Source organism: Sphaerodactylus townsendi, linkage group LG02 (genome assembly GCF_021028975.2).
Source record: "Sphaerodactylus townsendi isolate TG3544 linkage group LG02, MPM_Stown_v2.3, whole genome shotgun sequence".
Lineage (NCBI taxonomy): Eukaryota > Metazoa > Chordata > Lepidosauria > Squamata > Sphaerodactylidae > Sphaerodactylus > Sphaerodactylus townsendi.
This window is the reverse complement of record NC_059426.1, coordinates 31,212,619-31,239,428: the sequence shown is the minus strand read 5'-3', so window position 1 is coordinate 31,239,428 and position 26,810 is coordinate 31,212,619. Positions and strand designations below refer to the sequence as shown.

The 26,810-nt window shown below is 41.8% G+C and overlaps 1 protein-coding gene across 1 annotated transcript in view; it reads right to left on the bottom strand.

Moving 5' to 3' along the window:
• Window positions 1-1,485: 1,485 nt before the first annotated feature.
• Window positions 1,486-26,810, bottom strand: part of LRP2 (LDL receptor related protein 2) — a 224,269-nt gene continuing 198,944 nt past the window's right edge. Inside the window, exons 54-66 of the mRNA XM_048484475.1 lie at window positions 26,097-26,262; window positions 24,270-24,398; window positions 20,650-20,870; window positions 19,568-19,744; window positions 18,028-18,147; window positions 14,978-15,068; window positions 12,798-12,865; window positions 12,522-12,639; window positions 12,099-12,228; window positions 10,492-10,602; window positions 9,845-9,952; window positions 4,485-4,556; window positions 1,486-3,216 (exon numbers count right to left, since the gene is read on the bottom strand). Of these exons, the coding sequence (XP_048340432.1) occupies window positions 3,055-3,216; window positions 4,485-4,556; window positions 9,845-9,952; window positions 10,492-10,602; window positions 12,099-12,228; window positions 12,522-12,639; window positions 12,798-12,865; window positions 14,978-15,068; window positions 18,028-18,147; window positions 19,568-19,744; window positions 20,650-20,870; window positions 24,270-24,398; window positions 26,097-26,262 (1,673 nt within the window). The 3' untranslated portion in view covers window positions 1,486-3,054. The remainder of the gene's footprint in view (window positions 3,217-4,484; window positions 4,557-9,844; window positions 9,953-10,491; window positions 10,603-12,098; window positions 12,229-12,521; window positions 12,640-12,797; window positions 12,866-14,977; window positions 15,069-18,027; window positions 18,148-19,567; window positions 19,745-20,649; window positions 20,871-24,269; window positions 24,399-26,096; window positions 26,263-26,810) is intronic.

Genomic DNA, 26,810 nt, shown 5'->3' with positions numbered 1-26,810 from the left:
CGATGAGGAAAAATTGAAAGCTTTTATGCAAATATCCAGGAAGAAATTGATCACACACCTGAACAAGATGCGCTTATAATCATGGGTGTCTGGCACAGAGAAGACATACCATAACAAAAGCTGAATTAGATTTAAAATAGAGAGAAAATTGGTGGAAGGAATATTAACAATATGAGACATGCAGCTTTCAATACATCACTGGCAGAAAGTAGTGAAGACTTCAAATGACTACTGATTAAGTTTAAAGCAGAATGTTCCAACACAGGATTATAGCTGAACATCAAGAAGATGAAAATAATGACTACTGGGGAATTACACAACTTTCATATGAATGATGAAGAAACTGAAATTGTTCTATTCCTTGGTTCCATCATCAACCAAGAAATCAGAAGGAGATTGAGAAGAACAGCCATGAAGAAGCTAAGAAACGTTATTAGGTGTAAGGATGTGTCACTTGCAATCAAGATGAATTTATGCCATTGTATTCCCTATTTCTATGTACGGGTGTCAATGCAGAAAGCTGACAGGAAGAAAGTTGATTCATCTGAAATGTCGCGTTGGAAGAGAGTTTTACAGATACCATGCACTGCCAAAATGACAAAGAAGGGGGTTCTAGATCAAATTAAGCCTAAACTCTCCCTAGAAGTTAAAATGACCAGACGGAGGCTACCATACTTTTTTGAAGGTCATTAATTTATAGGACTGAAGTGACCTGATGGCACATCACTCATACACAATACATAATCATGAACACACCAACATAAAAGTATACATTTCCAGACATTTTTCACTTCCTGGTGAGATTTCCAGTACAAATGACTGCATTGGGAATCATTTCTTCGACGGATGGCCCTTTTAGATCAGAAAGAGCTCCAACTTTGCCTTTGTTCTATCACAGTGATGGCGAACCTTTTTGAGACTGAGTGCCCAAATTGCAACCCAAACCCCACTTATTTATCGCAAAGTGCCAACCCGGCAATTTAACCTGAATGCTGAGGTTTTAATTGATAAAAAACCAGTTGGCTCCCTCTTCCTCTGCCCCACCCGCTTGAGCAGGGGCCAGCCTGCTCTAGCCTCCAGAATGTCCCGTGCGCACCACTCTGTGCCTCTCTAGCATCTCTGCCTCCTCTGCGCTCCCCCCTTGGGCAGCAACCACCCAGAGCACAGGCACCAGGCCCGCCAGCTGAGTCCTCCCTGCTCACCGCGGTGTGCGCACATCATGCTCAGTGGCCCAGGCCAGCCTAGATGTGTGTGTGTGTGTGTGGGGGGGGGTGATTTTCTGTCCCCCACATGACGAACTCTGTGTATGTGTGCCCACAAAGAGGGCTCCGAGTGCCACCTCTGGCACCCGTGCCATAGGTTCGCCATCACTGTTCTATCACTATTATTGGCATGCAGTAAAGGTTCTGTTTTCCCCACAGTACTTGCAGGTTAGGTGAGCTTGCAGCCTACGGAACAAGATTCAATCACACATAAAACAGGCACTGATAAAAGCACACATTTATTAGATTTATTCAGAAGCAGCATCTTCCAATTGTCTTGTCTAATCAAAGAACATATCAAGGCAATAATAAAACCAAGCTTATTAAAAGAGGGATAGCGCTTAACATTGAGAAGTCAGGTTTTAAAAATCCCAACAACAGAAGTCTCATTTGTTATAAATTTTGAAGCCCTGGAGTTATATGAGCACCTAGGCCAGGAACAGTAGACAACAGACTATACATTCCTAGGGTGACTTTCTTTGAAGAGTCCAAATCAGGTCTACTAAACCAGCAAATCAGTAGTAAAGCTAACAAAATGTACAGTACAAGGCTTCATCAGTAAAAATGGTTTCCCTTTCTATTATTGCCCACCTCAGGAAATAAATAGTCAACAATATTAAAACATTTTCACACGGGGAGAAAAAAAAGATTTGAGAGATAAGGAGAGATGGCTCATATTAAAGCATTCCTGCCTTGTCTGTATGCAGTGGGCAAAGAAATATTGCATTTTGTTTTCGATAGCCAGTGATTTAATCATGGCATATAATCATGGTATAAATGAATCATTGAGACTTCAGCTGAGAAAAGCATTATTCCACTGATTATCACGAAAAAAATCACACTAAATTATATGTGAAAGGAATAACATGTAAAACATGTCTTTGTTTTCCATGAATTCCGTTAATGGCCTTTTAAAGTGATGCCTCAGGAAAAAACAACAATATTTCAGGGGAAGTATCATTGTATTTCTGCTAGGCAAGATATTAGTACAAGAAAATAAATCTTTCACTTGCTTTATTATTTTATAAGACAGTGGCTTGGATCCAAACTAGTGTTTCTGCAGCCAGATGGGATTTTTGCCTAGGCCCCCAAAATATTTTTTGGGGGGAATCCTCTATCCTTGAGGAACAGAATAGTGGGGGAGTTGCATTTTGGGCTACTGTGAGTGGGGAAGAAAGGAAGTCCCTCTGTGCAAATGGAAATCCATGCACTCACAGAAACACTAGCTGAGATACGAGCCAATGATTTGCACACTGTGTTTTCTGCATGATAGTAATATCATAGAAAGACATCTGTTTCTATGAACTCTGGTAGTTAAGACACACAGCAGAAATACACATACGTACTGGTGGTTCATGCTTAGCGAGGTGTTGCCTGTAAATATATTTCCCAAAGGTATTTGTCATTCAGTAGATGGCACTATATCCTCCTCTATATTACTTAATATAATCATTTATAGAGAGATCCCTAACGAGAACCAATTTGTACTAAAACATCAACAACCAGATAATCTTTCAGAAATTTACAAATGTACAGTATATTTATAACATTTCTTTCTGAGAGTGTCAGTGCAAAGATATACATATAGTACACCGTGATAATTTCTCATAAAAATAGGCGTTGGCATTGCATGTGTAAAAAAACAAACAAACAAGGCATGGTTCTGACAGATGTCTCCAGCTAAAAAGACTAAATATATTTCTTTTATAAAGAGAAGTGAACCATTTCTTCCTTCTGTTTACAAAAATATATGTGCAAATGAGTGTTCCTAATTATTCCCTATGTGAGCTGGTTATACAACAGAGTCCTCTTTGACGAGGTTGGCTGTGTCTTTGAACGAATCCTCGGTTGCTGAATAGGCTAACGGTTGGTCTCTCCTGAGAATGATCTTCTGAGGCAATGATGGAGACGGGGGAGGAATGTTCTCAGCTTCTCCTTGGTGTTCCTTTTCCATCTGAAACAATTGACAGGTCAAAATTGTCACCCCTGAATTGCACACTTGGTGGGCAGGGGGCAGATACTTAAAAGAGGCAAGACTTGAATCAGCAACTTCCTGACTTAGTCAGCATGCTACGCCAACTCTTGTATGGTGTAGTTGTTACGAGTGGTGGATTAATCTAGAGAACCAGGTTTGGCTCTCTACTCCTTCACATGAGCGGCAGACTCTTATCTGGTAAACTGGATTTGTTTCTCCACTCCTACACACAAAGCCTGCAGGTTGACCACGGGCTAGTCACAGTTCTTTGGAACTCTCTCGGGCCCATCTACCTCACAAGATGTCTATTGTGGGGAGAAGAAGAAATGGAGTTTGTAAGTCCCCTTAAGTCTCCTTATAGGAGAGAAAGGTGGAATATAAATCCAAACTCTTCTCCTTCTTCGTTCCAGTGGAGGGGCCTTTCAGCACTGGGAGCCATCTATGCACCTAGGGCAGGGGTCTGCAACGTGCGGCTCTGGAGCCACATGCGGCTCTTTCAGCCTTATACTGTGGCTCTGCGTGGCCTGGAGGTTGGAGGGTAGCGTGGGAGTGTCCCTTCAGCCCTCCAGAGCAGCGCTGGAAGGAAAGGTGAGTGGAGGGGCTGAACTGGAGGCGGCTCCGTGCGTGAGGGTGTCACTTTTCGTGTCCACTCCACTCCCCTCTCCTTCCAGCGCTGCTCTGGAGGACTGGAGCGACCCCTGGAGGTTGGAGGATAGTGTGGGCATGTCCCTCCAGAGCAGCTGCTATCCCCCCTCTATCATACCCACAGCCGCCACCGCCCCTCTGCCCCACGGAGCAGGTGGCTGCCTGCTCCGTAGGGCAGAGGGGGTTTCCCTGCCCAGTGCCTCTGCCTCCCAGCGCTGGAAGGAAAGGTGAGTGGAGGGGCCAAACCAGAGGCGGCTTGGTGGATCTTCAGGGCCGTGGAAAACGGGCCCAAATGGCTCTTTGGGTGGTAAAGGTTGCCGACCCCTGACCTAGGGAATACCTGACCACATAGTGCCCTGGACTGTCAAGGTGATTTAACAGTAGGACTATCTCACAGGGCAAGCAGCCCGTTCTTCATCTTTATTTGACATTTAGAACATTTATACACCTTCTCTCCAGAGCACTTGCTCTTGAGGTGGCTTACAAAGTAAAACCTATGATAAAATTGTAACAGAGCATTGAAAGAAATAACAAACCAGCCAGAGCACACAAGCACCATAAAACATTAAGCAGGCCTTAATCCTCACAGAACTCAACATTACCTCAGAATAGATCGGGTTTTCAAAGTTAGTACTTTGCTTCAGTTTTCTTTTGAAGAAGTTCCACTTTGTCTCCTGGGGAAAAAAAATTGAGGGGAAATATTTTACTGGTAACTATTTTGGGCTCAGGGGTGACTCAGTGACAGGCAATTTACTTCAAGAAAGAACTAGCAGTGTTCTAGCAAATACAAAACCCTGACAGAGGAGCAGCACCCAATTAGCAATGCTGGCATTTGTGCTCGCAAATTCTCCTGTCAGGGACCACAGCCTGATCTGTGCTTGTGGAGGGTCCTCCTATGATGGAGCTTGCTCAATGAATCCAGGCCCAACAAGAGAAGAGTCATACCTTGACAAGCTATATAAGTAGGGAAAGCATCCTGCAGTTAGAATGCAAAAGTGTGAATCATTTAGTAGATCACCCACAGGAATGTGTCACACGCGCTTTGCACTCAAACAATAGAATTTGAGGGCTATACAAAGGAAGTTGACAGCAATTAACTGCTAGGAGGGCAAGAATAGTAGGAGTTGAATGGCCAAGGAAGGTGCATGGTTGTCACATGAGAAGCATACTGGGCAGCACTCATAAAGGAATAGTGCAATGACACTGCATCCCTATGAGAGGATCATGCAACCATACAGAACAGTACAAGGATTATAATGCCAAGATAGGAACAAAGAGAGTCTGATTAAGAATTTCCACTGGTCCATGAAACCAGTCTTGCATGCTTGTTGCAAAGATAAAACCGAGTAGGACTGAACTGAGCTCCTTGAAGAAAGGGAAGGATAATAAATAAGGAGAACCAATAATGCTGCAATTGACCATATACTACAGGATGACTGAAGACTCCACGAAACTACTACTACCACAGTGTCGCCCTGAATTCATCTTAGGTATATGTTAGGCAGAGTGGCATATCAGTTTCATTCCCACTTTCCCTACCACTGTTGCAACTACTACTAAAAATGTTAGTACTGCTTGTAGTAGTTAAAATAGTAGCACCAGTGAGGTGTTAAATGGTCCACAGTACACAGAAATAACTGATAGAATGGACTTATAGAATAGAATAGAATAGAATAGAATAGAATAGAATAGAATAGAATAGAATCTTTATTGGCCAAGTGTGATTGGACACACAAGGAATTTGTCTCCGGTGCATATGCTCTCAGTGTACATAAAAGAAAAATACATTTGTCAAGAATCATAAGGTACAGCACTTAATGATTGTCATATAGGTCTAGTAAGCAATCAGGAAACAATCAGTAGTAATGAAAACATAAAATGTAAAATCATAAAATAAAATAAAATGTCAGCACAGGCTATAGTCATACAGTCATAAGTGGGAGGAGATGGGTAATAGGAATGATTTAAAAAGTAGTGCAGTAATTATATAATAAGTATATAATAAATAGTTTAACATTATCGAGGGAATTATTTGTTTAACAGAGTGATGGCATTTGGGAAAAAAACTGTTCTTATGTCTAGTTGTCTTGGTGTGCAGTGCTCTGTAGCGACGTTTAGAGGGTAAGAGTTGAAACAGTTTATGTCCAGGATGCGAGGGGTCAGTAAATATTTTCACAGCCCTTTTTTTTGACCCGTGCAGTATACAGGTCCTCAATGGAAGGCAGGTTAGCAGCAATTGTTTTTCTGCAGTTCTGATTATTCTCTGAAGTCTGTGTCGATCTTGTTGGGTTGCAGAACCAAACCACACAGTTATAGAGGTGCAGATGACAGACTCAATGATTCCTCTGTAGAACTGTATCAGCAGCTCCTTGGGCAGTTTGAGCTTCCTGAGTTGGCGCAGAAAGAACCTTCTTTGTTGTGCTTTTTTGATGACATTTTTGATATTAAGTGACCCTTTTAGGTCACGAGATATGATGGAGCCCTAGAGAAATTTAAAAGGTCTCTACTATTGATACTGTGTTGTCTAGTATTGTGAGAGGAGGTAGGATGGGAGGGTTTCTCCTGAAATCTACCACCATTTCTACGGTTTTAAGTGTGTTCAGTTCTAGATTGTTCCAGTGGCACCACGAGGCTAGTTGTTCAACCTCCCGTCTGTATGCGGTTTCATCGTTGTCTCGAATGAGACCAATCACTGTTGTATCATCTGCAAATTTCAGTATTTCAACAGATGGATCGTTTGAGATGCAGTCATTGGTATACAGAGAGAAGAGAAGTGGTGAAAGTACACAGCCTTGGGGGGCCCCTGTGCTCATTTTACAGGTGTCTGATGTAATTTTTCCTAGCTTCACCTGTTGTTTCCTATCTGTTAGGAAGCTTGTGATCCACTTACAAATATGCTCAGGTACTGCTAGCTGATTTAGTTTGGTTAGAAGAATGTCCGGTCTGATAGTATTGAATGCTGAACTAAAGTCAACAAAGAGGACCCTTGCATAGGTCTTTGGCGATTCAAGATGCTGTAGGATATAGTGCAAAGCCATATTAACAGCATCGTCTGTCGATCTGTTTGCAAGTCGGTATGCAAATTGCAAGGGGGTCCAACAGTGGATCCGTGATGGTTTTCAAATGGTACATCACTAGCCTTTCAAAAGTTTTCATAACTACAGATGTTAGAGCAACTGGTCTGTAGTCGTTCAGTTCCTTGGATGGAAGGCTTCTTGACACTGGGACGATAGTGGAGTGTTTGAAGCAGGAAGGAACATAGCACATCTCTAGTGATTTGTTGAAGATTTGGGTGAAAATGGGGGGCCAATTGGACAGCACAGACTTTTAAGCAAGAAGGTGTTATCTTGTCTGGGCCTGGTGCTTTTCCAGGCTTCTGTCTGTGAAATAGATCTTGCACTTCCTTTTCTGAGATCACCAGGGTTGTAAACCCAATGAAATGGAGTTCAGTTGTAGGAAGTTTGGCTATTGTTGGTGCGTCTGAGATAGAGGTTGTGGGAGAAAGGTGACTGTAGATTGTTTTCAAACCTACAGTAGAACACATTCAGGTCGTCTGCCAATTGCTGATTTCCCTTCAGCTTGGGAAGGTGGTTTGCTGTAACCGGTGATATTTTGAGAGTTTTCCACATGTTTGCTGTTTTACGTTTGGTGAAAACTGATTTTTAGCTTTTCAGAGTAGTTTCTTTTGCTGCTCTGATCTCCTTTGTTAATACATTTTCTGGCCTGAGATTATACAGCATTCTATCCGCACCCTTTCTGTAGGCCTCTTCTTTTGGAGCAGCGTAACTGCTTAAGTTTAGCTGTGAACCAAGGTTTGTTGTTACTATATATCCATGAAGTTCCTGGTTGGTATACAAAGATCTTCACAGAAGCTGACATATGATGTTACAGTATCTGTGAGTTCATCCAAATCTGCAGAGGTGTCTTTAAAAATATTCCAGTCTGTACAGTCAAGAGCAAGCCTGCAGCTTTAACTTTGCCTCTTCAGTCCAAGTTCTCACTGATTTAGTTATTGGTTTTGTGGCTTTAAATCTTTGTTTGTAAGCAGGTACATGTAAGCAGGTACAAGGTGAATCATGCAATGATCAGAATGGCCTACAGCTGCTCGTGGTAAAGACCGATAAGCATCTTTCAGTGTTGTATAGCAGTGGTCTAAGATATTCTTGCCTCTGGTGGGACAGTTGACATGCTGAAAGTATTTTGGTAGAGTCTTCCTTAGAAGTTTGCTTTGTTTAAATCTCCCAAAATAATAACCAGTGAATCAGGGTATTTTGGCTTCAGCCTCCATAATCTGATCGGCTAGAGTTCTTAATGCCTTTTACAGACGCTTGTGGATGAACGTGAAACCAAAAAAGAACAGAACTGAATTTATCTCGAGGGGAATAAAAGGTTTGCAATTAATAAAGTAAGGACTCCAAGTTTTCATCCACAGAATTTTTTGAATTATTGTTATGTCCTGACATCAGCTTTTGTTGATGTATATACATAATCCTCCTCCTTTTTTCTTCCCTGATAATTCTGCAATCCTGTCTGAACGAAATATCTGAAACCCGGTATGCACATGCTATTATCATCAATGCTCTCATTTGTAAGGTTTCCAGTAAAGCATAGGGCAGAATCGTTGTAAAATCAGAATTGCATCTGTTTAAAAGAAGTATTTCATCTATCTTGTTGGCAAGTGAGGCATAAATTGGTAAGAAAGATTGAAGGAATGGGGTTTTAAATTCCCTTATTCCTTAGTCTATTTAAAATTCCTGCCCTTTTACCTCTTCGTCTCTGCCGCCTGTGCTTGTTTTTTCTGATCTGTTGTTGCGGAAATGGCTGCCTCCTGTGCTGAAATTTCCTCCGTGGTTGTAAAGATCTGTTGTTGCCGGGAAATGGCTGCCTCCTGTGCTGAAATTTCCTCCGTGGTTGTAAAGACAGATAGGGGTAAAGTTGCAGAGAGCCACTCCTTAAGGAAACGTTCCCTAATTCTTAGCAGAAGGTCTCTGGAGTATGAAATTCGTTGTAAATTGCAGGAAATAGTAGAAAATGTAGAAGCCATTTGAGAGCATTCCACCGAGGCAGCCCTCATCGGCGCTATCTTGGAAATCAAGCCCTACAGCAGGTCCAGGGGTTGCCCGACGCACTCACCTGTCCCTCAAAGCAGAACCAACAGAGTCTGGAGAGCTAATGGTGCGGGAATGCTGTCAAACTGCGGGGGGCTCCAGGCCTCCTCCTCCTCTCCGGCCGCCGCCGCTTGGCCGCCAGTGCGGGCGAAGCCTCTCCTGCGGCGGGCCGCCCGGCCGCCATCTTCGCCCCCGCCGCCCCGTCCCGCAGCCGCCGCTCCGCTTATAGAATGAAGACCATAAATAAACCCATACTTGGTGGAATTGGAGAGTTCGAAAAGTCATGGAGGGCAATGTGGAGAGGAGTTTGGTGAACAGAGAGGAAGAGGCTGCTTGAGGCACAGACAGTGGCAAGAAAGGAGCAAAAGCGAAGAAGGAGGAAGTGGCAAAATTCAAGAAGCAAGAAAAGGTGGGAGAGACTATGAAGACAGAGAGATAAGTCAGAGACATGGGGATTTTAAAAATTAAAAGCTTTAGTTGTGTTAAATATTTTGTACTGATTGTTGGATTTTGCCAATTATTTCCATATGGGTAAGAAGGGGGGTGGGTTCCCACTAATCCCCTGCCCTTTCCAAGACCTCTAAACCTCCCCATACTGTTCCTGGGAGAGGACGCTGTCCCCCCAAGAGCAGTACTTCAGGGGTCATTTTGAACTGCAGCAGCATGAGTGAAGTGGAAAAATTGTGGTCTATCACCAGTGGACATTTTTGACAGGATCCAAGCCAATGACTGAATAGTTTCCCATGCTATTGAAGATGTACCTGAGCACCATGCAACAGTGAACTTTTCTTGTAAGAGCTCCATGAATGTTTCATTCCAGCACATTTTCATTTTATAAAGCTGAAGTCAGTTACCTGAGGCGTTTCTGTACTTGCTAGAGGCTGGGGCACACTGGCAGAGACAGAAGTATCATAGATTGGATTCTCAAAGTTTTCATTTCTTTCGCTGCTGGAAGCTGTTACCTATTGTCATGATATAAAAACATGGCATATGTTTTGTATCTGAGGTAACACTGACACAAATATCGGCCACTACTGGCTTTCCTGTTCAATCAAAAGAAGCCAAAGCAGAGGTTTCTTCCACAGCCTCTGAAGAGCAGTATATTGGTTTATTGTTGAAAATGTGGAATGGTTTTGACAAATAACAGCACAAATTATGTTAAATTGGGCATGTTATTTTTCTCTTGCATTTTCTAGCTACTCATATAACTGACTACACATTTAGCATCAACATTTTTCCCCCAGAGGAAAAGGCTTTACAGTTTCGCAATATTATTATTATTATTATTATTATTATTATTATTATTATTATTATTATTATTATTATTATTATTATTATTATTATTATTATTTATTATATTTATAAACCGCCCTCCCCCGAAGGGCTCAGGCTGTTGTTAATTTTTATAATCCTGAATTTTGTTACAAAGAAACTTGATTTAACTTGTTCCCACAGAAGTTTAGCGATAACTAGAAAGCCCGGTTTTACTTTTCTCCCTTACTTGTGTGGGAGGGGCGACGCTCATGTCCACCTCGCCGCTGTCTCTTGTGGTATACATTGGATTTTCAAACGTGATTGGCTGTTTTCCAGTTTCCGTAGCAAAGGTTTCATTCTACGAATAATCATGAAATGTTAGCTCCCATCCAACGTACGGTTTATCATTCCTTAAAGCAAAGCATGGCAAGGTGGAGCAAGGGGCATGCGTGCGCCCTGAACCCTTGCCACGCTCCTGTGCCGGCATGTGCCTGGGGCGTCACCCCCCCATGGCGCTATGACACTGAAGCAAAGCATAACGTAAGTGAGATGCTACATAGGCTGTGGCTTGTGGTAGTAAGGGGGGAAATTATCTTAGTAGAGCATCTGCTTGGCATGTAGAAGGCCGCAAGCTCAAGTCCCAGCATCTCCAGTTAAAAGGATGAGATAATAGGTAACATGAAATACCTCTACCCTCTACCAAGGATCTTGGAGAACAGTGACCACTTGTAGTGTAGGCTGACCAGTGATTGCACTCAGAAGAAAACAGTTTCACATATGTTTAAATATCTCTTGCATAATACATAGTTACAAGGCTCAAGTGAGGGGGATAAACACTTTCTCTTAAAAACACAATACGCTCCCCTGGCACATATTCAACCCAGGAATTTTGCCATCCATCACTGCATCCAAAGTTATATGAATAAAGGACTGTGCGTGAGATTATCAAATCAAGGAGGTGATGTCATGTGTGAACATGTAGAATGATGCTCCACAAATCATTTTGAAATACTGAAAAAAATTAACCTGTCTCCATTAGTCAGCAGCCAACCCCACATAGGAGGAGAAAAGTTCCTATAAATCAAACGCATCTGAATTGAGGAAGTAGTCAAAATATCAAATTGCTCACTACAGACTCTTCAAAATGATCCTTTGATTACATTGGATCACTTTATTTTTTATTGGGGAAATTTTGCTTTTTTTCAAAAAAAAAACACCTTACATTTCTTCCTTGTGAAATCCTGTTCTTCTCAAGGTCAAGAGTAAGAAGGGCAGCTCTTACAGGATTGATAGAAACATACAGTCTTCGCGGTGTCAGAATGCTAATTCTATTTGCAGGTGTGAAGAACCCAACATGAGAACAAAAAGATCAAGAAAATGTAATCATGTGGAAATGTATGTTAGAATATGAAAACCTTCATATGGATTCCAGCTGAGTTAATGTTCCTGTATATTTCCTAAGAATGTCAAGTTTAGAGAAACTATTGATCCAGTTTTACAGATGCTTCTGCAACACCTCTGACCTGTCACTCATAGACGACACGTGTCCCAACCTCTCACATGCGCACTGGCCAGCAGAAAAGAAGTTCCAAGTAGATGGATGATCATTTTAAAAAGTATATTTTTTTCTATATAGAATGCTTCTCATTGTATATTCCTTTTTAAAAATACAAAACAAAAACCAAGGCAGATTCCACATGGGCGAAAAACAGAGGTGTGAAAATGGTGTGAAAACGGTGTAAACCCTTTTACACCATTTTAAACCATTTTACACTGTTTTCACACCGTTTTCACACCACTGTTTTTGGCCCGTGCAGAATCTGCCCAAGACTCTTGTTGGAGGAAAATTCTCACCATTTGCATCGCCCTGTCAATAGCTGATTCGGCTCCGAAACCAGACACACTAATGTTCATGGTCCCATCTGCTCCAGATCGGAATGTCACCCCATCGCCGTTTTCCGTGGATTTCACAAGGCTGCTTAAACTTTGAAAACAGCATTATATATTTTTCACCAACAATAGACAGATCAATAAAATATACCTTTTTAACCCTAGTGCAGCTTTTATTGGGGGGGGGGGGGGAGGGTGGGATTGATGTTAAGATGATATTTATTTTTTTATTTATCTGATTTCTAGGCCACCCTTCCCCTCCCTGCTCAGGGTAGCTTACAACAGGCAATTCATAATAATCCAGCAACTGATTTCAGAGACAACGGTGTCAGAACAGGAACTAAATGGATCTCTTCCCAGGCCTGTCATTACCTATGTGAAACCTACCTTGGCAGTTTGGGAAGTGCTGGTAAGAGGGAACCTGTCCGTCGGTAATTTAAAAAGCCACCAACAGCCAGAGCGCCAACTATTATTATCAAAATAACAGTCAGCAACACGGCCACTGCTGCAACCAGAGAAGAAAAAAAAGAGTCAGAAAACAAGATGGACCCTACAGTTGGAACATCTCACACGGTCTCTCCACTGAATTCTAGACTGGCTGTCCTCCAAAGGCCTGAAGGACTATGCTTGATAGCTCAGTATAAAAGTACATTTGAAGCTTACTTGTTCCAGCAGGTACCCCCTTTGACAATCCTACTTCGCAGTAGCTTCCAGTGTATCCATTCGAGCACCTGTGAATGGAAGGGAGATACCTGACAGGTATGGACCACAGAAGTGTAACTGTAGTCTGCAAAGAACACTTAAAAGACATTATTTTTTTTAAAAAAATGTTCCTTAGTAATTACATGTTTCACTGGTAGAATAAGTGGGGGAGTCTGCTTGTCGTTTACTGGGAAATGAGAATGCAGGAATGCTGAGTCACAAACACAGTAATCAGCTTTTAAACATAAGAGGAGAATATATTTGGTTTCAATGGAGCATCAGTGGCCCCTACAGGCTAAGCTGAATTAAAATGTGATAGGGTCTTGGGGGGAGGGGGGGGAGAGACTGAGTTTCTGTAGCTTGAATCACTTGCTCTCTGAATTTTTTTAAAACATCTGCTGCACTTCCAGTTACTCATCTTGAGGTATTTTCTTTGAGGTTTAGGCAGCCTCTTGGCCAGCAACTGTGGGGTTGCTCTATGGCTTGCCAAATTCATTGTTTTAGACTGGTAAAATGAAGAGAGGCTACGAAGAGGCTTAGGGAGCTGGGGATGTTTAGTCTGAAGAAGCAAAGGTTAAGGGGGGACATGATAGCTATGTTTAAATATTTGATGGGATGCCATGTCGAAGAGGGAGCAAGGTTATTTTCTGCTGCCTCAGAGACTTGGACACAAAGTAATGGATTCAAGGTGCAGGAAAAGAGATTCCACCTAAACATTAGATGAACTTAGGAAGAACATTAGGAAGAACTTTCTGACTGTCAGGGCTGTTCGACAGTGGAATTGGCTGCCTTGGAGAGTGGTGGAGTGTCCTTCTTTGGAGGCTTTTAAACGGAGGCTGGAGTTTAAACGTATGTCGGGAGTGCTTTGATTGTGTGTTCCTGCATGGCAGGGGGTTGGACTTGATGGCCCTTGTGGTCTCTTTCAACTCTATGATTCTATGGTAGCAAATCTGTAACATTCTACATGTTTGGAGTGGTACAGACAGCAAAGTGGTTTGCATCACTTCAAAATGTAGGAGACTAAATGTTTTAATGCTCCCCATCCCATGATGTGATCCATGCATATTCAACATGAATACCTGAGGGAAAATCCTACCCAAGAACATTCAGCTTACATGTTAGTTTTGAACATTCAAGGACTATTTTATATGTGGGAGAGAATTCAAACATTTGGTTCGTCTCTCCATCTGCCATCAGGCACAGCAAAGGGCACCTCTGAACATGGGTGTAATGCCCAGCGGGACATATGGGGTCAAATGTCCTTGGGCTGCAGCCATTTAGTCACCTGGGGGGAAACACCCCTCACAACCCTCCTCTTTCCCCCACTGACTTCAAGACTTGGTGGGAACAAATGTTGTTTGGGGCGGCTGCCCCTACGGGGGTGTGGAAAACTCAGATTTTGCACCAGGCTACATTCTCCCTAGTTACGCCTCTGCCTATGCATATGTCTCATCAGAGTGATTCCTGGTCAGCTATAACTGAAACTCGTGATATTCTCAACATTCTTTCGCTGATAATGATAATGATTTTACCCTGGTCCAGCTTCTCAAGCTACCAAGCCAAGACTATCTTGGAAACAGTGGGATGCCTAATCCTACCATACAAGTGGTAGGATTAGCAAAATCTGAAGTCTTCTTCCAGCCCAAGAAGCCTTTTTATCCACTTTCTGTGGCTCTTCTTACAACAGAGGAAGGCTGGAAGAAGGCTACTTGGAGTTTGGTTGGATCAACCCATTATTCTCCTTTACGGGTCCTCGTATGAGGTTTCTGGAGTTCAGGATGATATACTATGTCACATAATCATAAAGTTGAAAGTACTTCTCAGCTATTAAGGTTTGGTTGATCAGACAAGTTTTAAAGATGCATTTCAGAAAAGCTATACAAGGTGGATTGCAGGCACCATGCACGTAGTTGGGATCTTCTTCTGAAATGTTTTTCACAGCCAGAAGACAACCGTCAGGTCATTCTCAAAAGCAGATTGCCAGCTTTGAAGTGGGAAAACAGTTCCACAACAACAGCAAAAACTGAAGCAATTATGAACTTTGTGTCTTCTTTGGATTGAATCTACTGAGATGCTGTGTAGGCCAAAATTCTGTTATTTCCAAACTTGACAGCCCTCTCAGTTTTTCTACATAGACTTACTTGCATTTCGGAAATCCATCTTCATCGATATAGCATGTTCCTCCATACATACATCTGCATGCCGGGGGCATTGTAGGAGGGGGTTCGATAGCTGTAAAAAGTTATATGCTGTTAATGCTCCATCTGTACACTGCAAAGCACAAATTATCATATCACTGAGCCGCCCGGAGACAGGGCTGGATATAAATCCAATAAAACAAATAAATAAATCAAAATATGTATTGGGGTGCTGTGTGGTTTCTGGGCTGTATGTTCTAGCAACATTCTCTCCTGACGTTTTGCCTGCATCTGTGGCTGGCATCTTCAGAGGATCTGATAGTAGGAAAGCAAGTGGAGTATATATACCTGTTGGAGTATCCAGGGTGGGGGAAAGAGCCATTGATTGTTGACAAGTAAAGGGTGCAATTAGCAAGCTAGATTTACATGTGTTGAGTGGGATCCACCCATTAGCATGTGAGTAACAATGAAGATAGCAAGGTCAATAGGCGAGGTCATCTGAATAGAAGTAGCCTGGCCTTTGTTCCCTTTGATTCTTTACGGTCTATAAGCAGTGGTGGCTAACCTTTGGCACTCCAGATGTTATGGACTACAATTCCCATCAGCCCCTGCCAGTATGGCCAATGGGCCATGCTGGCAGGGGCTGAGCTGAATGTCCTGATAACTATCTGGAGATGCTAAGAACTACTCACCATGAATCTCAGTCATCCTGGTTGTGTGGAGCTGATTCCGGCCACGACGGTCTTCGACAATACAAAAATATTTATTCTTAGACCAAATTTCAGCCTGGAATTTGTGACAATAATGGCCTTTGGTCATGAACCAGAAGGGAGATCTGCACAGATAGCAGATAACAGTGAAATGCTTACTCAGTTCCTGTATGGACCCAGTTCCTATATGGATAATTACGGATAATTACAGCACAATAAGATTATGAATTTTAATCTTTAGATTCGTTTTATATCTGAATGCAAATTGTGCTGAAAAACTTATATTAACTGATCTTTTGATCGTAATAAATGTTAATCTGTAATCAGTACAGACTGACAAGAAAGTGCTGGTAAAAGGCAGGAAAAAGGGTACCTCAAGTTCTCTACTTCAAGCCCTGCAACCCCGAGAGAGAGAGTACCAGTAAGATATCTACATTTCTTTCAGCCCATTGGTTCCCTGCCCAATCTGACGGATACATCTGTTGTGTTTAGGCAAGTGCTTCCCTGAATACAACTGAACACATTAAGAGCTGGATCAGGGCCCAGGAGCTGATATTCTAGCCATCTAAAGATAATATAGCAAAATTATTTTAATTACCGTGGAAGTTGATGACTTAGCAAATCTGCAATTTGGAATATTGACTAAGGAATGACATGGAAGGCATGGAACTCCTGTTGACTGATTTGCTATTGGCAGGTTTTTGTAGGCTATAGGAATGCATGTGGTCCCTTCCTTACATGCTCTACTGTGAGCCAGGAGCCTTTGAATAGAAGTAAATTACTCCAGCTGCATTCACATAAATAGACACATCTATTCAGAGCTGGAAGCCTCCATCTAAACCTGTCACACTTAATTTCGGTGATTTTAGGGGGGGCCTATAATTTGCTTTTCTTATTTAAATATGAGTGTTAATCCAATTAAAAATTTGGTCATTGCATAAGCATGGAACAATTCGTAAAAATTTCAGCTTGACACAGACATTCTCAGCAATCCATCTTTTGTAAGACATGCAGAAAACACCCAGGATTAAATGCTGTATATTTGTTAGAGGAAGCATGAGCATGAATTACAGGACTTTATAACATCTCATAGGTTTGATTAGTGTGGGAAACTACATTTTCAACTAGTCTCAGGAACAATTTCATCTCAAGTTAAGTTTGCTGTATAAAACTATAAATACAATGGAAATATGTAGGTTATCTTTTTAACCCTCCACAACTAGGAATAAGGGTAGCATGCTAAAAATGTGGCATTTCCCTTGCAGTCTGAAAGTGGTACTGTCCAAGCTGTACACACCAAGCTGTACAAACCATACAGTCCAAGCTGTACACACCACAGCAACTGGCAGGATATTTCCCACCTTCAGCTGACGCTGTACCATTTACTCCATTATCTGAGGACTCTAGTGATTCATTGTACTGTATGTATAGAGTGGGGCTGCCTCCATATGGTGTGATATTGTGGCTACATAGGAGAAAAACCAGCAAGAAGGTTAGAGGTGGGCAGGGGTACCATTCACATGCTGCTGCTCCCACACCACTGTCAGGAAGAGCTTTCCGGACATCAAAAGGGACTCTGTATTCTGTCATGCTGATGGACCTTTGATTTACTTTCGGTTTCCCACCTTGCTCCGTAACTTGCAGCAAACTAGGGGCACCCAGGTGCCGGCGCCTATCTTCGCACCAGCCTTGAGAACATAGCAGTCGCAACATCCCTGTCTGTTTCATATATCTTTTAATATGGGGTAAGAAGTTGAGAGGGGGAATAAATTTTGGGGATAAAAGGTTGTATCCAAAGACAGTTCTTTAGAACAGTTCTTAGCCACACTGTCTGTCAAAAAAGGCTTCTTATTTTGAAATACAGAATCTGATATTGGTCTCAGATCCGGGGCTTGACAACCGCTCCCAGCTGCCATCACTCTTCCCCCATCCTCTTCCATCTTGTTCCGCTGACCCAGTGTTGGGCTATCCTGAAGTCAGGGAGCTCCTCCCTTCCCTCCGAATAGCTGAGAGGCAGAGCTGAGCTGCACCCCATGGCCCATTAAAGAGTAGTGGGAAGAAAGGGGACAGAGCTTTAAAGGCATGCATCCCCAAGACAGAATTTTCACAAAGTTCTGCTTGCAACCATAGTGCCATTTCCCCTTTAAATCACAGCAAAGAAGGTTTCATTTCTTTCCCACTTGAAAGGGGAAGATCACATGCCCTGCCCAGAAAGAACACAATGCTGTGTATAAGCTCCTCGCTAAAGGGTGGTTATGCCATATTCCACCTGGAGGCCAGGTCTTTCCAAGGAATGTATTCAACACCTTCCACAAAGAAATAAGGTTTAGCAGCAACTTTTACCTGCGTCACACTCTGTTGAACTTCCTTCTACAAAACGAGCCCCTTGAGGGCAAGCGCAGGAATATCCCCCAGGTCTCAACAAGCAGAGGTGACTGCAGACATCTTTGCAAGGATTGGCCACTGTAAAACAAGACAAGGTAAAGGAAACTGCTGGATATAGCTTACGATAACAAATGCAGGGTCTACTATCACAGCAATTGATTGCTTCCTGCAGATGCAAACACTAACTGATATCCTCAATATGAACAGGAGAGCAGGAACACTTTGTGGACTGGCAAAATCCTTCCCCTCCCCTTGCATGCAAGCACCTATGTTTTAGTTTTGAGGCCATGGTTGCATCTTCAGCATTTTCACTATCCACAGACAGAACCAACACCGCCATCTGCAAATTTATATAGGCTGTACTCTTCATATGGGACAAAACCCTTCCATGGCAGCTAAGAAACCCATGCCCCCTTTCTGAAATTGCTATTGTAAAAGTTGAGGCTGGACTGAACACATCCAAACAATGTCCAAAAGAACAAAGCAAAAAAGAGATGACAGAAATCCTAATTTATAAATAAGCTCCAAAGTACAGTGGTAAGATTGGATCGCCATTGGTTGATACTGCTTAAATATATAAATAGATGCAGTTAGCTCCTGTTCCAGGACGACGCATTCACAAACCATGAGATCATTTATGGAGGGATGTGTTCATTTGGAAGCTGTCCCTAATTACTTGGAAGACATTATTTTCAGATGGGGGCAGTGGAACAGCTACATTTTGAGTCCAGTATCATCTTAGACACAATCTTGGGGAGTTCTGCAGGGCCTGTAAAACCGAGCTGTTCCACTGAGCTTTTGGGGAGGCTGGCCGCTGAGTCCGCCCCTCTCTGTTGCCCTATGTGTCATCGGCTCACCTGAAAATCTGCCAGTCCCCTCCCGGGGTTTAGTACCGGACGTCATCCACCCAATTATTTAATTATGGAAAGGTTATTGCTGCTTCTGTTTTTATTGTTTTAACTGGGATTATTCGATTGTTTTAGCTGCAGTGTATTGTGTTTGGTTGCCTGTAAACCGCCCTGAGCCCTTCGGGGGTAGAGCGGTCTAATAAATCGAATGAATGAATGAATGAATGAATGAATGAATGAATGAATGAATGAATGAATGGTGATGATAATAATAATAGAATTGACAAAATTAACATCTGTCAAATTCAGAAGACAGCCCTGCTGGGATCCGCACAAATACTACGCCGATACATTAAAACTTCCTAGGCCTCTGGGTGAGGCTCGAATTGTAATGAAGGCCAACAACCAGCTAAAGATCTGGCAGCTGTGAAATCTACCATCATCATCATCATCATCATCATCATCATCATCATCATCATCATCATCATCACCATCACCATCACCATCATCATATTTTGGGAGAATGCATTTTTAAGAGTCAAAACTTGAAAGCTCATTTCCTGAACATCTTTTTGGTCTTAAAGGACATTATTATTTCTTTACAGGTATCAATGATATCAATGATTCATCACCCAAGACTGGCCCATTACCTGACTGATTGCATCTATGTTGATGATAGATGCGGACTTGAGTAAGCCAAGGGTTGATAGTCAGCACTTTGATTTTTTCTCCTTTCCCAAATTTATCTTCTTTCCAGACTTCTCCTCTTTCCTTAGACATCCAGTAGAGATGGCCTTCAAAGACGTCGAGACTAAATGGGCTGTTTACTTTTAAGTGAAACAAAATGTGAGGTAAGTTAACAAGCAAAATGGATAGCCACACCAAAAAGCAAAGTTCTCATGGTGTTTTTCTATGCTTTTGAATTAAGTTATTAACGCCCACTTTGGAAGCTGAGTCCCAAGGATCTGTGAACATTTTCTACCCTATGTTACCTTTTCAAAGAAGTGTAAAGCTTTTCCAGAAAAACAGAAACAGAACATTGCTTTGGTTTATGTGCGATGCAGATGCTGCACCACTTACCAAACCATGAGTGCATTCACTGAATCAGGCCCTTTCCACACAGCAAATGTATAACTGGTTGCAGTTGAAATATAGAAACCAGTTTTCCTCTTTTTGCGTTCACATGCATCCGTGCAGGCAGCAATTGGAGCAGACTGGAACAATCTGGGTTGCTGTCGCACCTTCGCAAGGAGACGTGCCTTTTTAAAAATTACTTCCCACACATGCACAGCTACACAGGCATGCATAAATGAACCCCCTCAGTCATGCTGATGTCCCACAATGCGACCATCTGCACCTGTGGAGCTACGCAGAAGCAAGCAGCCCGAATTTTAAAAAAGAAAAACAGAGGCGAATTAAGCACCTGCTGCTTGGCTGTTCGCTCACGAGCGGCGGCAACCCGGGATTTTTTTTGAAAGGATTGCTTGTTTAGCAATTTTCAAAAAAACCCAGGTTGGGGGAAATAGGGGCAGGCTTCTTTTGGTGGGATCTGTTTGAAGCCCCCTCCCAAAGGATTTTTTAGCGCCGGTGTGGAAGAGGCCTCAGAGTGCTATACTACAAGTCCTTACCCTCACTACGGTCATTAATGAGACATCTGCCACCACAGCATAAACACAAAATGTTGGGAAATACTTTCGGAAAATATGGCCTTAATCCATGTTTAGTTTCATACCTCCTTGTACAACAATCTTCCTGTCAGTTCCATCAGGTCTCATGGATTCGATTAGATTTTCTTTCACATCACTCCAATATATTCTGTCATTGTTCAGATAATCAATGGAAAGGCCAGTTGGCCACCCAAGGTCCTCAGAGATCAAGGATTGCCTGTGCTGCCCATCCATCCAGGCACTTTCAATTTTTGGTTGTCTTCCCCAGTCTGTCCAGTACATTAGCCTAAAGAAAGAACAACCAGCAGTTACACAGGATACCAAACCATGTATGTGTATGCCATCAAGTTGTGGCTGACTTATGGCAATCCCATAAACTTTTCCACACAAGAGATGTTCAGAGGTGATTTGCAATTGCCTGCCTCTGCATTGACTGGGAGAGTTCATGGAGAACTGTGACTGACCCACGGTCACCCAGCAGGCTTCATGTGGGCTGAGGAATTGAACCCAGTTCTTCAGATTAGAGTCTGCTGCTCTTAATTATTATACCATGCTGGCTCTCCGTACCAAATCATACACTGACTATAAAAGAGAGAATAAGAATTGGGCAATTCCACATCATATTCTCATTGGTTGTGATATTGCTTTTTATCTCACATCTGAGATAAACTCACAACTTTTCTTAATTAATCCAGGCAACTCTGCACGATCCATTCTACATTATGGGTTCTGATTATTTGCAGCATTTTCTGGGTAATTTTTAAGCTTGAGCAATAAAAAAAATTACGGGAAAATTCGGATTCAGCTTGATTCGGCTGTAAAATTATCAGGATAGCCGAATCAGTTGAATCCCTGATTTTGAATAGCAAGGCTCCCTTTAAATCCTGAGCTCAAATCCACGCTGAAAGAACAACACTTTCCACATTGTTTAAAGGGAGCCCAGAGGCTCTCCTTAAATTCACCCCCTTCGGCATGGATTAGGTTTGTTGCAGGCCCAGGTTGGAGACGGTCTTTGGGCAAGAAAAGGTTTGCCTCCCATTGACTGTGAGAAGAGCATCATTTTCCAGCATGAGTCGCTGGTTGTTAATGATGTGTTCAGCCAGTTTGAGCTGAGTGCCATATTTTAATGTTCTAAGCTTGTTGTAACCCATCCAGAGCCCTTCGGGGATTGGGCGGGATATAAATCCAATAAGTAAATAAATAAAATATAAATAAAAGGAGTCTCTAGGCTCCTTTTAAAACCCCTGAATCCATTTAAATGCTCGAATCGCAATTCGGATTCGGGCATTCAAATCTATTCGGATTCGGCTTGCATTCGGGGAGCTGGAATTCAACCCGAATACAAACTGAATTGGCAGAATCGGGCCTAGTAATTTTCTTGATAATTTCTACAGCATTTCTTGTCTCATTTGTAATTCCGTGAGATAAATAAGGCTAAAAGATTATGGGGTGCCTAAAATCAAGGTTAGTGTGACCTTTACAGTGAATTCAGCATTTAATGTCCAAATTAACCTTGCATCTTAAAATACATGTTTCATAGAACTGCTCCCTATGTTTCATATTTTTTCTACAAACAAATTATTTGATATTATTCTATTCTATTATGCAAGCAGTAGTAATATAGACAACATTGCTCAAATCTTCTTTAATTGTACGAAAAAGAAAGGTGGGATACACTTTTTTAAAAAAATACTATTCTTTAACAAAAAATTAAAATTTCCTGTTAAGTACAAAGCTGAACAGATTTGTAAAAAAAATCTAGGACAAACAAGCTAACTCATTAGACGAGAGTGACACTGCAAAACATGCTAAAACAAATGATCAAAGTTATTTAAACCTATAAAATGAAATATAAATTATTTGGTTCTGGAACCTGAGGTACAGAATGGTAAAATGGAAACAATGTTGTTCGATTGCTATTATTGTTTAATTTTTATACTCTTTTCATAATCATCTAACACAAATGGTCTATAAACCATTGTAATCAGCTAACCAACCATGCTAAAATACTCTTCCTGCACTATGGTTGCATATCTATTTCACTTCAAAAATAGGGAGCTGTTGTTGGGGAATATTTTGCCAGCCACATGCCACTTCTGTTCCCCTCCCTCCTCTTGGCAGGTATAAGGCCTTGATGTATTCAGAGGCTGTGAGCCCTTGCGGATAAGCCAAAGGACTTTTGGCCTTTAGCCTATGGCTTGAAGCCTGTCCTTTCAAATGCCAGCCACTGAATCCAGGATCAATCTCAAACTGAAATACAGTTGATTACTAGGTTTATTGGTTTATTAATACAGAGTGTTTCATGTACTGTTGCAAGTTGCTTTAGACCCAATGTGACACTGACTGATTCAATAAAAGAAACCACGACCTTCAGTTTGCAAGACCTGAGCAAACGATGGAGGTCATTAATTCATAGGACTGCCATAAGCTGGAAGTGGCTTGATGGTTAATAATAATAACAACAACAACAACAACAACAACAACAACAACAACAACAATTTAAAAAACAACACCAAAAGCAACAACAACAAAATCAACATCTGTCAGATTCAGAAGGCAGCCCTGCTGGGATCCACATGAACACTATGCCAATAAATTACAATGTCCTAGGCCTCTGGGTAAGGCTCAAATTGTAATGAAAGGCCAACAACCAGCTAAATAATTGGCAGCTTCATCTTCCTGGGTCTCTTACCATCTATGGGACCTGTTTTCTTCCCCCTTTTGGGAGGGTTTTAATGAGGGTTATTGCGGACATTGTTTGTTATTGATTGCTGTGTTTTAAATTGTTTTAATGTATTTAAGGGTTATTGTATATATGTGATTTATGCTGTTCACCGCCCAGAGCCCTTCGGGGGTAGGGCGGTATACAAAACCCAATAATAAATAAATAAATAAACAAAATGTAGTAGTAGTAGTAATAATAATAATAATAAATTTGATATCCCACTCTCCCCGCCAGGCGGGCTCAGAGCAACTAACAACTTATATAAATGATAAAACAATAAGTACAATATATAAAATTGTAAAACAATCTAAACAATTTAAAAAACTATACAAGATGGTGTATAACACCTACACAAGCTGCTTTAAGTCTCCAGAAGAGAAAAGTGGGATGGATATTTAACAATTCTGCAAGATAAGTTAGGCTACAAGACAGCCCTTATTAGTCCAAGGACATCCAGCAAGCTTCATGGTTGGGTAGCGATTGGAATGTTATCTCCATAATTGTAGTCAGAAGCTCTAACTGTTATACAACATTGGGCCCCCAATAGATGTCCTATAGTATAATACAGAAGTATAATTATTTAAAAAATTAGCATCCTCATTCTATCAGCTGCTGAATTGTGGCTATGACCATGCTCACCTGAGCGCTCCCTCAACAACCTATTTCATTCCATGCCTGTCCCCAAGCTTGCATTCCAGTAGATACTGGCCTTCTTGTGACAGTAGTCCATTCCGCTCTATTAACTAATAGGGACTATTTAACGTTTCATAGTCTTGAAATTCTGTTGACATGAGCATAGATGACCCATTAAAACAAACATTGAACTGGCAAGAACAGGCACAGGAAGATTTGACGCTTGTTCATCCGCACAAATTAAGGGTGCATTTGCTGACAGAGCATTATTACACTTTATTTTTTACTCTTATTCAAATTAACTCCTTCAGCCACCAAAGTGCTTACCCAAGTTTAGGGTTGATGGCGATAGCTGCTGGTTGGTCCAGAAGAGTGTAGACGAGCCACTTCCTGTACCTCCCATCAAGCTTTGCCACTTCTACTCGATTTGTCCCAGCATCAGTCCAATAAAGATGCCTAGGTGAGGTGCAATTAAACCATTAGCCATCTATGTATCAACCATCAGAACACGAGAATGTCTTTTTGTCTTTTAAAAATCTAGCAGTCAAATGAAAATAGTCAACAATAATACAAAATAACCCAAATGTGTTACAAATATTCTCCCACTTCAACTTTTGATCCTTACCGACCTTGGCGTAAAGATGGAGGTGAATGCTTGCTTGGTCATTACAGTAGTACAAGCTTCACTGAAGGAAGGAGTTTTGCCAGCCTTCTCGAAAGAGTGGTGGTGAGACCCCTTCCTTAAGAAGCCAACCCTAAACTCTTCCCGCCAGTGGCAAATATCCCTGTTTTAAACAAGGTGCTTGTATTAGTGAGGATCACACAACGCCGAGCTTTTGTGGATATAACTGATTCTCAAGACCTTTTCTGGTCCGCTTTCAGGCCTCACCTTGGTACATAACTGTCTTGACTGCCCTGGTTGATACCTTCTGCTGGGAAAAAGCCAGGGGTAAATGAGTTCCTTTTGATTCTTTTTGAACTTTTCAGTGGCTTTTGATATAATCACTCACATTATCCTAATGGGCTCACCAGTTAAGATAGGAAGTGAGGCACTGTTTTCCAGTGATTCCACTCCTACATGGTACGCTGGTTTCATTATGTGGTGCTGAGAGGCAAGTGCTCAACCCTATGGCATTAAAAATACAAGCCTTCACTTGGCTTCATTCTACACCCTACCTACGCTGTTAAACATCTACATGGAAGTGCTAGAAGAGGTGATCTGGAGATCTGTTCAACACATAGACATCACTCGGGTGTATTTTTTTCTTTTTCAGTTGAGCCAGGTGAGTCATCCTCACCCACTGTCTAGACCACAGGTGTCAGTCCAGAGGGCTGATAACAGATTGACTTGGGGGCAATAAACTGAAATTTAATGCAGACAAAACAGATGTGCTGTTGGGCCAAGTGAGGTTTGGAGAGTCTACCTGTTCTGGATGGGGGGGGGGGAGGGGGGAGATTGAGCTCTCCCTCAAGGAGTAAATGCATTGTTTGGGAATTCATTTAGCTCTAAAACAGGGGTCTGCAACCTGTGGCCAATTGGCCATGCTGGCAGGAGCTGATGGGAATTGTAGTCCATGAACATCTGGAGAGTCACAGGTTGCAGACCCCGGCTCTAAAACAACAGATGTAGATGCAAGTCACCCCAGCAGTATACAGCACATTTAACCAGTTCTGGCTGGTTTGGCCACTGCAGTCCAGTTGGTTCAAAATGTGTGGCTGGACAGCCAGCAGGAACAAGTGACAGGCATCAAATAACAGCAGTTAAATACTGCCAGGCTAAATACTGCCAGGTTGCTTTTGGGACAAAGTGTTGGTTTATTCATTTTGGGTACATTTTTTAAATCTCGCTTTTGCTACAAGTAGATCAAAGCGGTTTACATGGCACCTCCTCAACTTTATCCATTAAAAAACCCCTGTGAGGCAACTTAGGCTGAGGAATTTCACTGTTATTGGTGAAATTTCACTGTTATTGCTTAGAAAATTCTACCGAGTGTGATCAGGACAATTAAAAAATTGAATTCTCATATATGAACTTATGTGAGCAACAGGACTAAGTGCTAAAAAGAGTTCTGTCAACATCTGTCAAGTTTTTAGCATATTCAAAGATGACTAAAATGTCATGAATTATTTTTCAAACCTAGCCTTTGTGCTCACCTTCCAACCCAGTCCACTGCTAAACCAACTGGACTGACCAAGTATTTCAGATTCAGATCAACTTCTTTCACAGGATTATTCCCACCGCTTTCAAACGTGGGGATGTAGGCACGTTTGATAGAGCCAAACTCTGCACCTCGTCCCAGAATGCTGTAATATACAATACCTGCAGAAAGTTCAGAGATTATTTTCATTATTACCATCTATTAAAATAAACAAACTATTTCCAGTCTTTATGGTCCACCTTTCTCATTGAGACTCAAAGTGGATTACATAGTGCAGTTAAGAATAGCCCATACAAAGAGAGATCTAATAAGCACAATGCAGGTCAGTACCTCAGTAAGAGAAGACATCCAATGAGCAAAATGTTAGGACTAGGATTCCCAAATTTGAACAAGTGTAATATAGTAGACGTGATACAGAGTGTAGATATAATGAAAAAGATGGTATTGTATCAGTAGAAAACAATAAAACAACATTAAGCTATTCGTTATTTACTTGGGCAGTTTGTGGCCCACCAAAGCCCCAAGTCACTCAAACAGTTTACTTCCTGAGAAACAAACAATATCCTCTTGTTGCAGAAACTGCAAAATACATTAATTTTCCTCAACTTTCTGTTAATAATTATCTAAACAAGGCATCCTTAATGACAGGAAAACGCATAACAATAGCTTAATATGCCATACTATGTTTGTAGAAACACTGGGGTTGCGA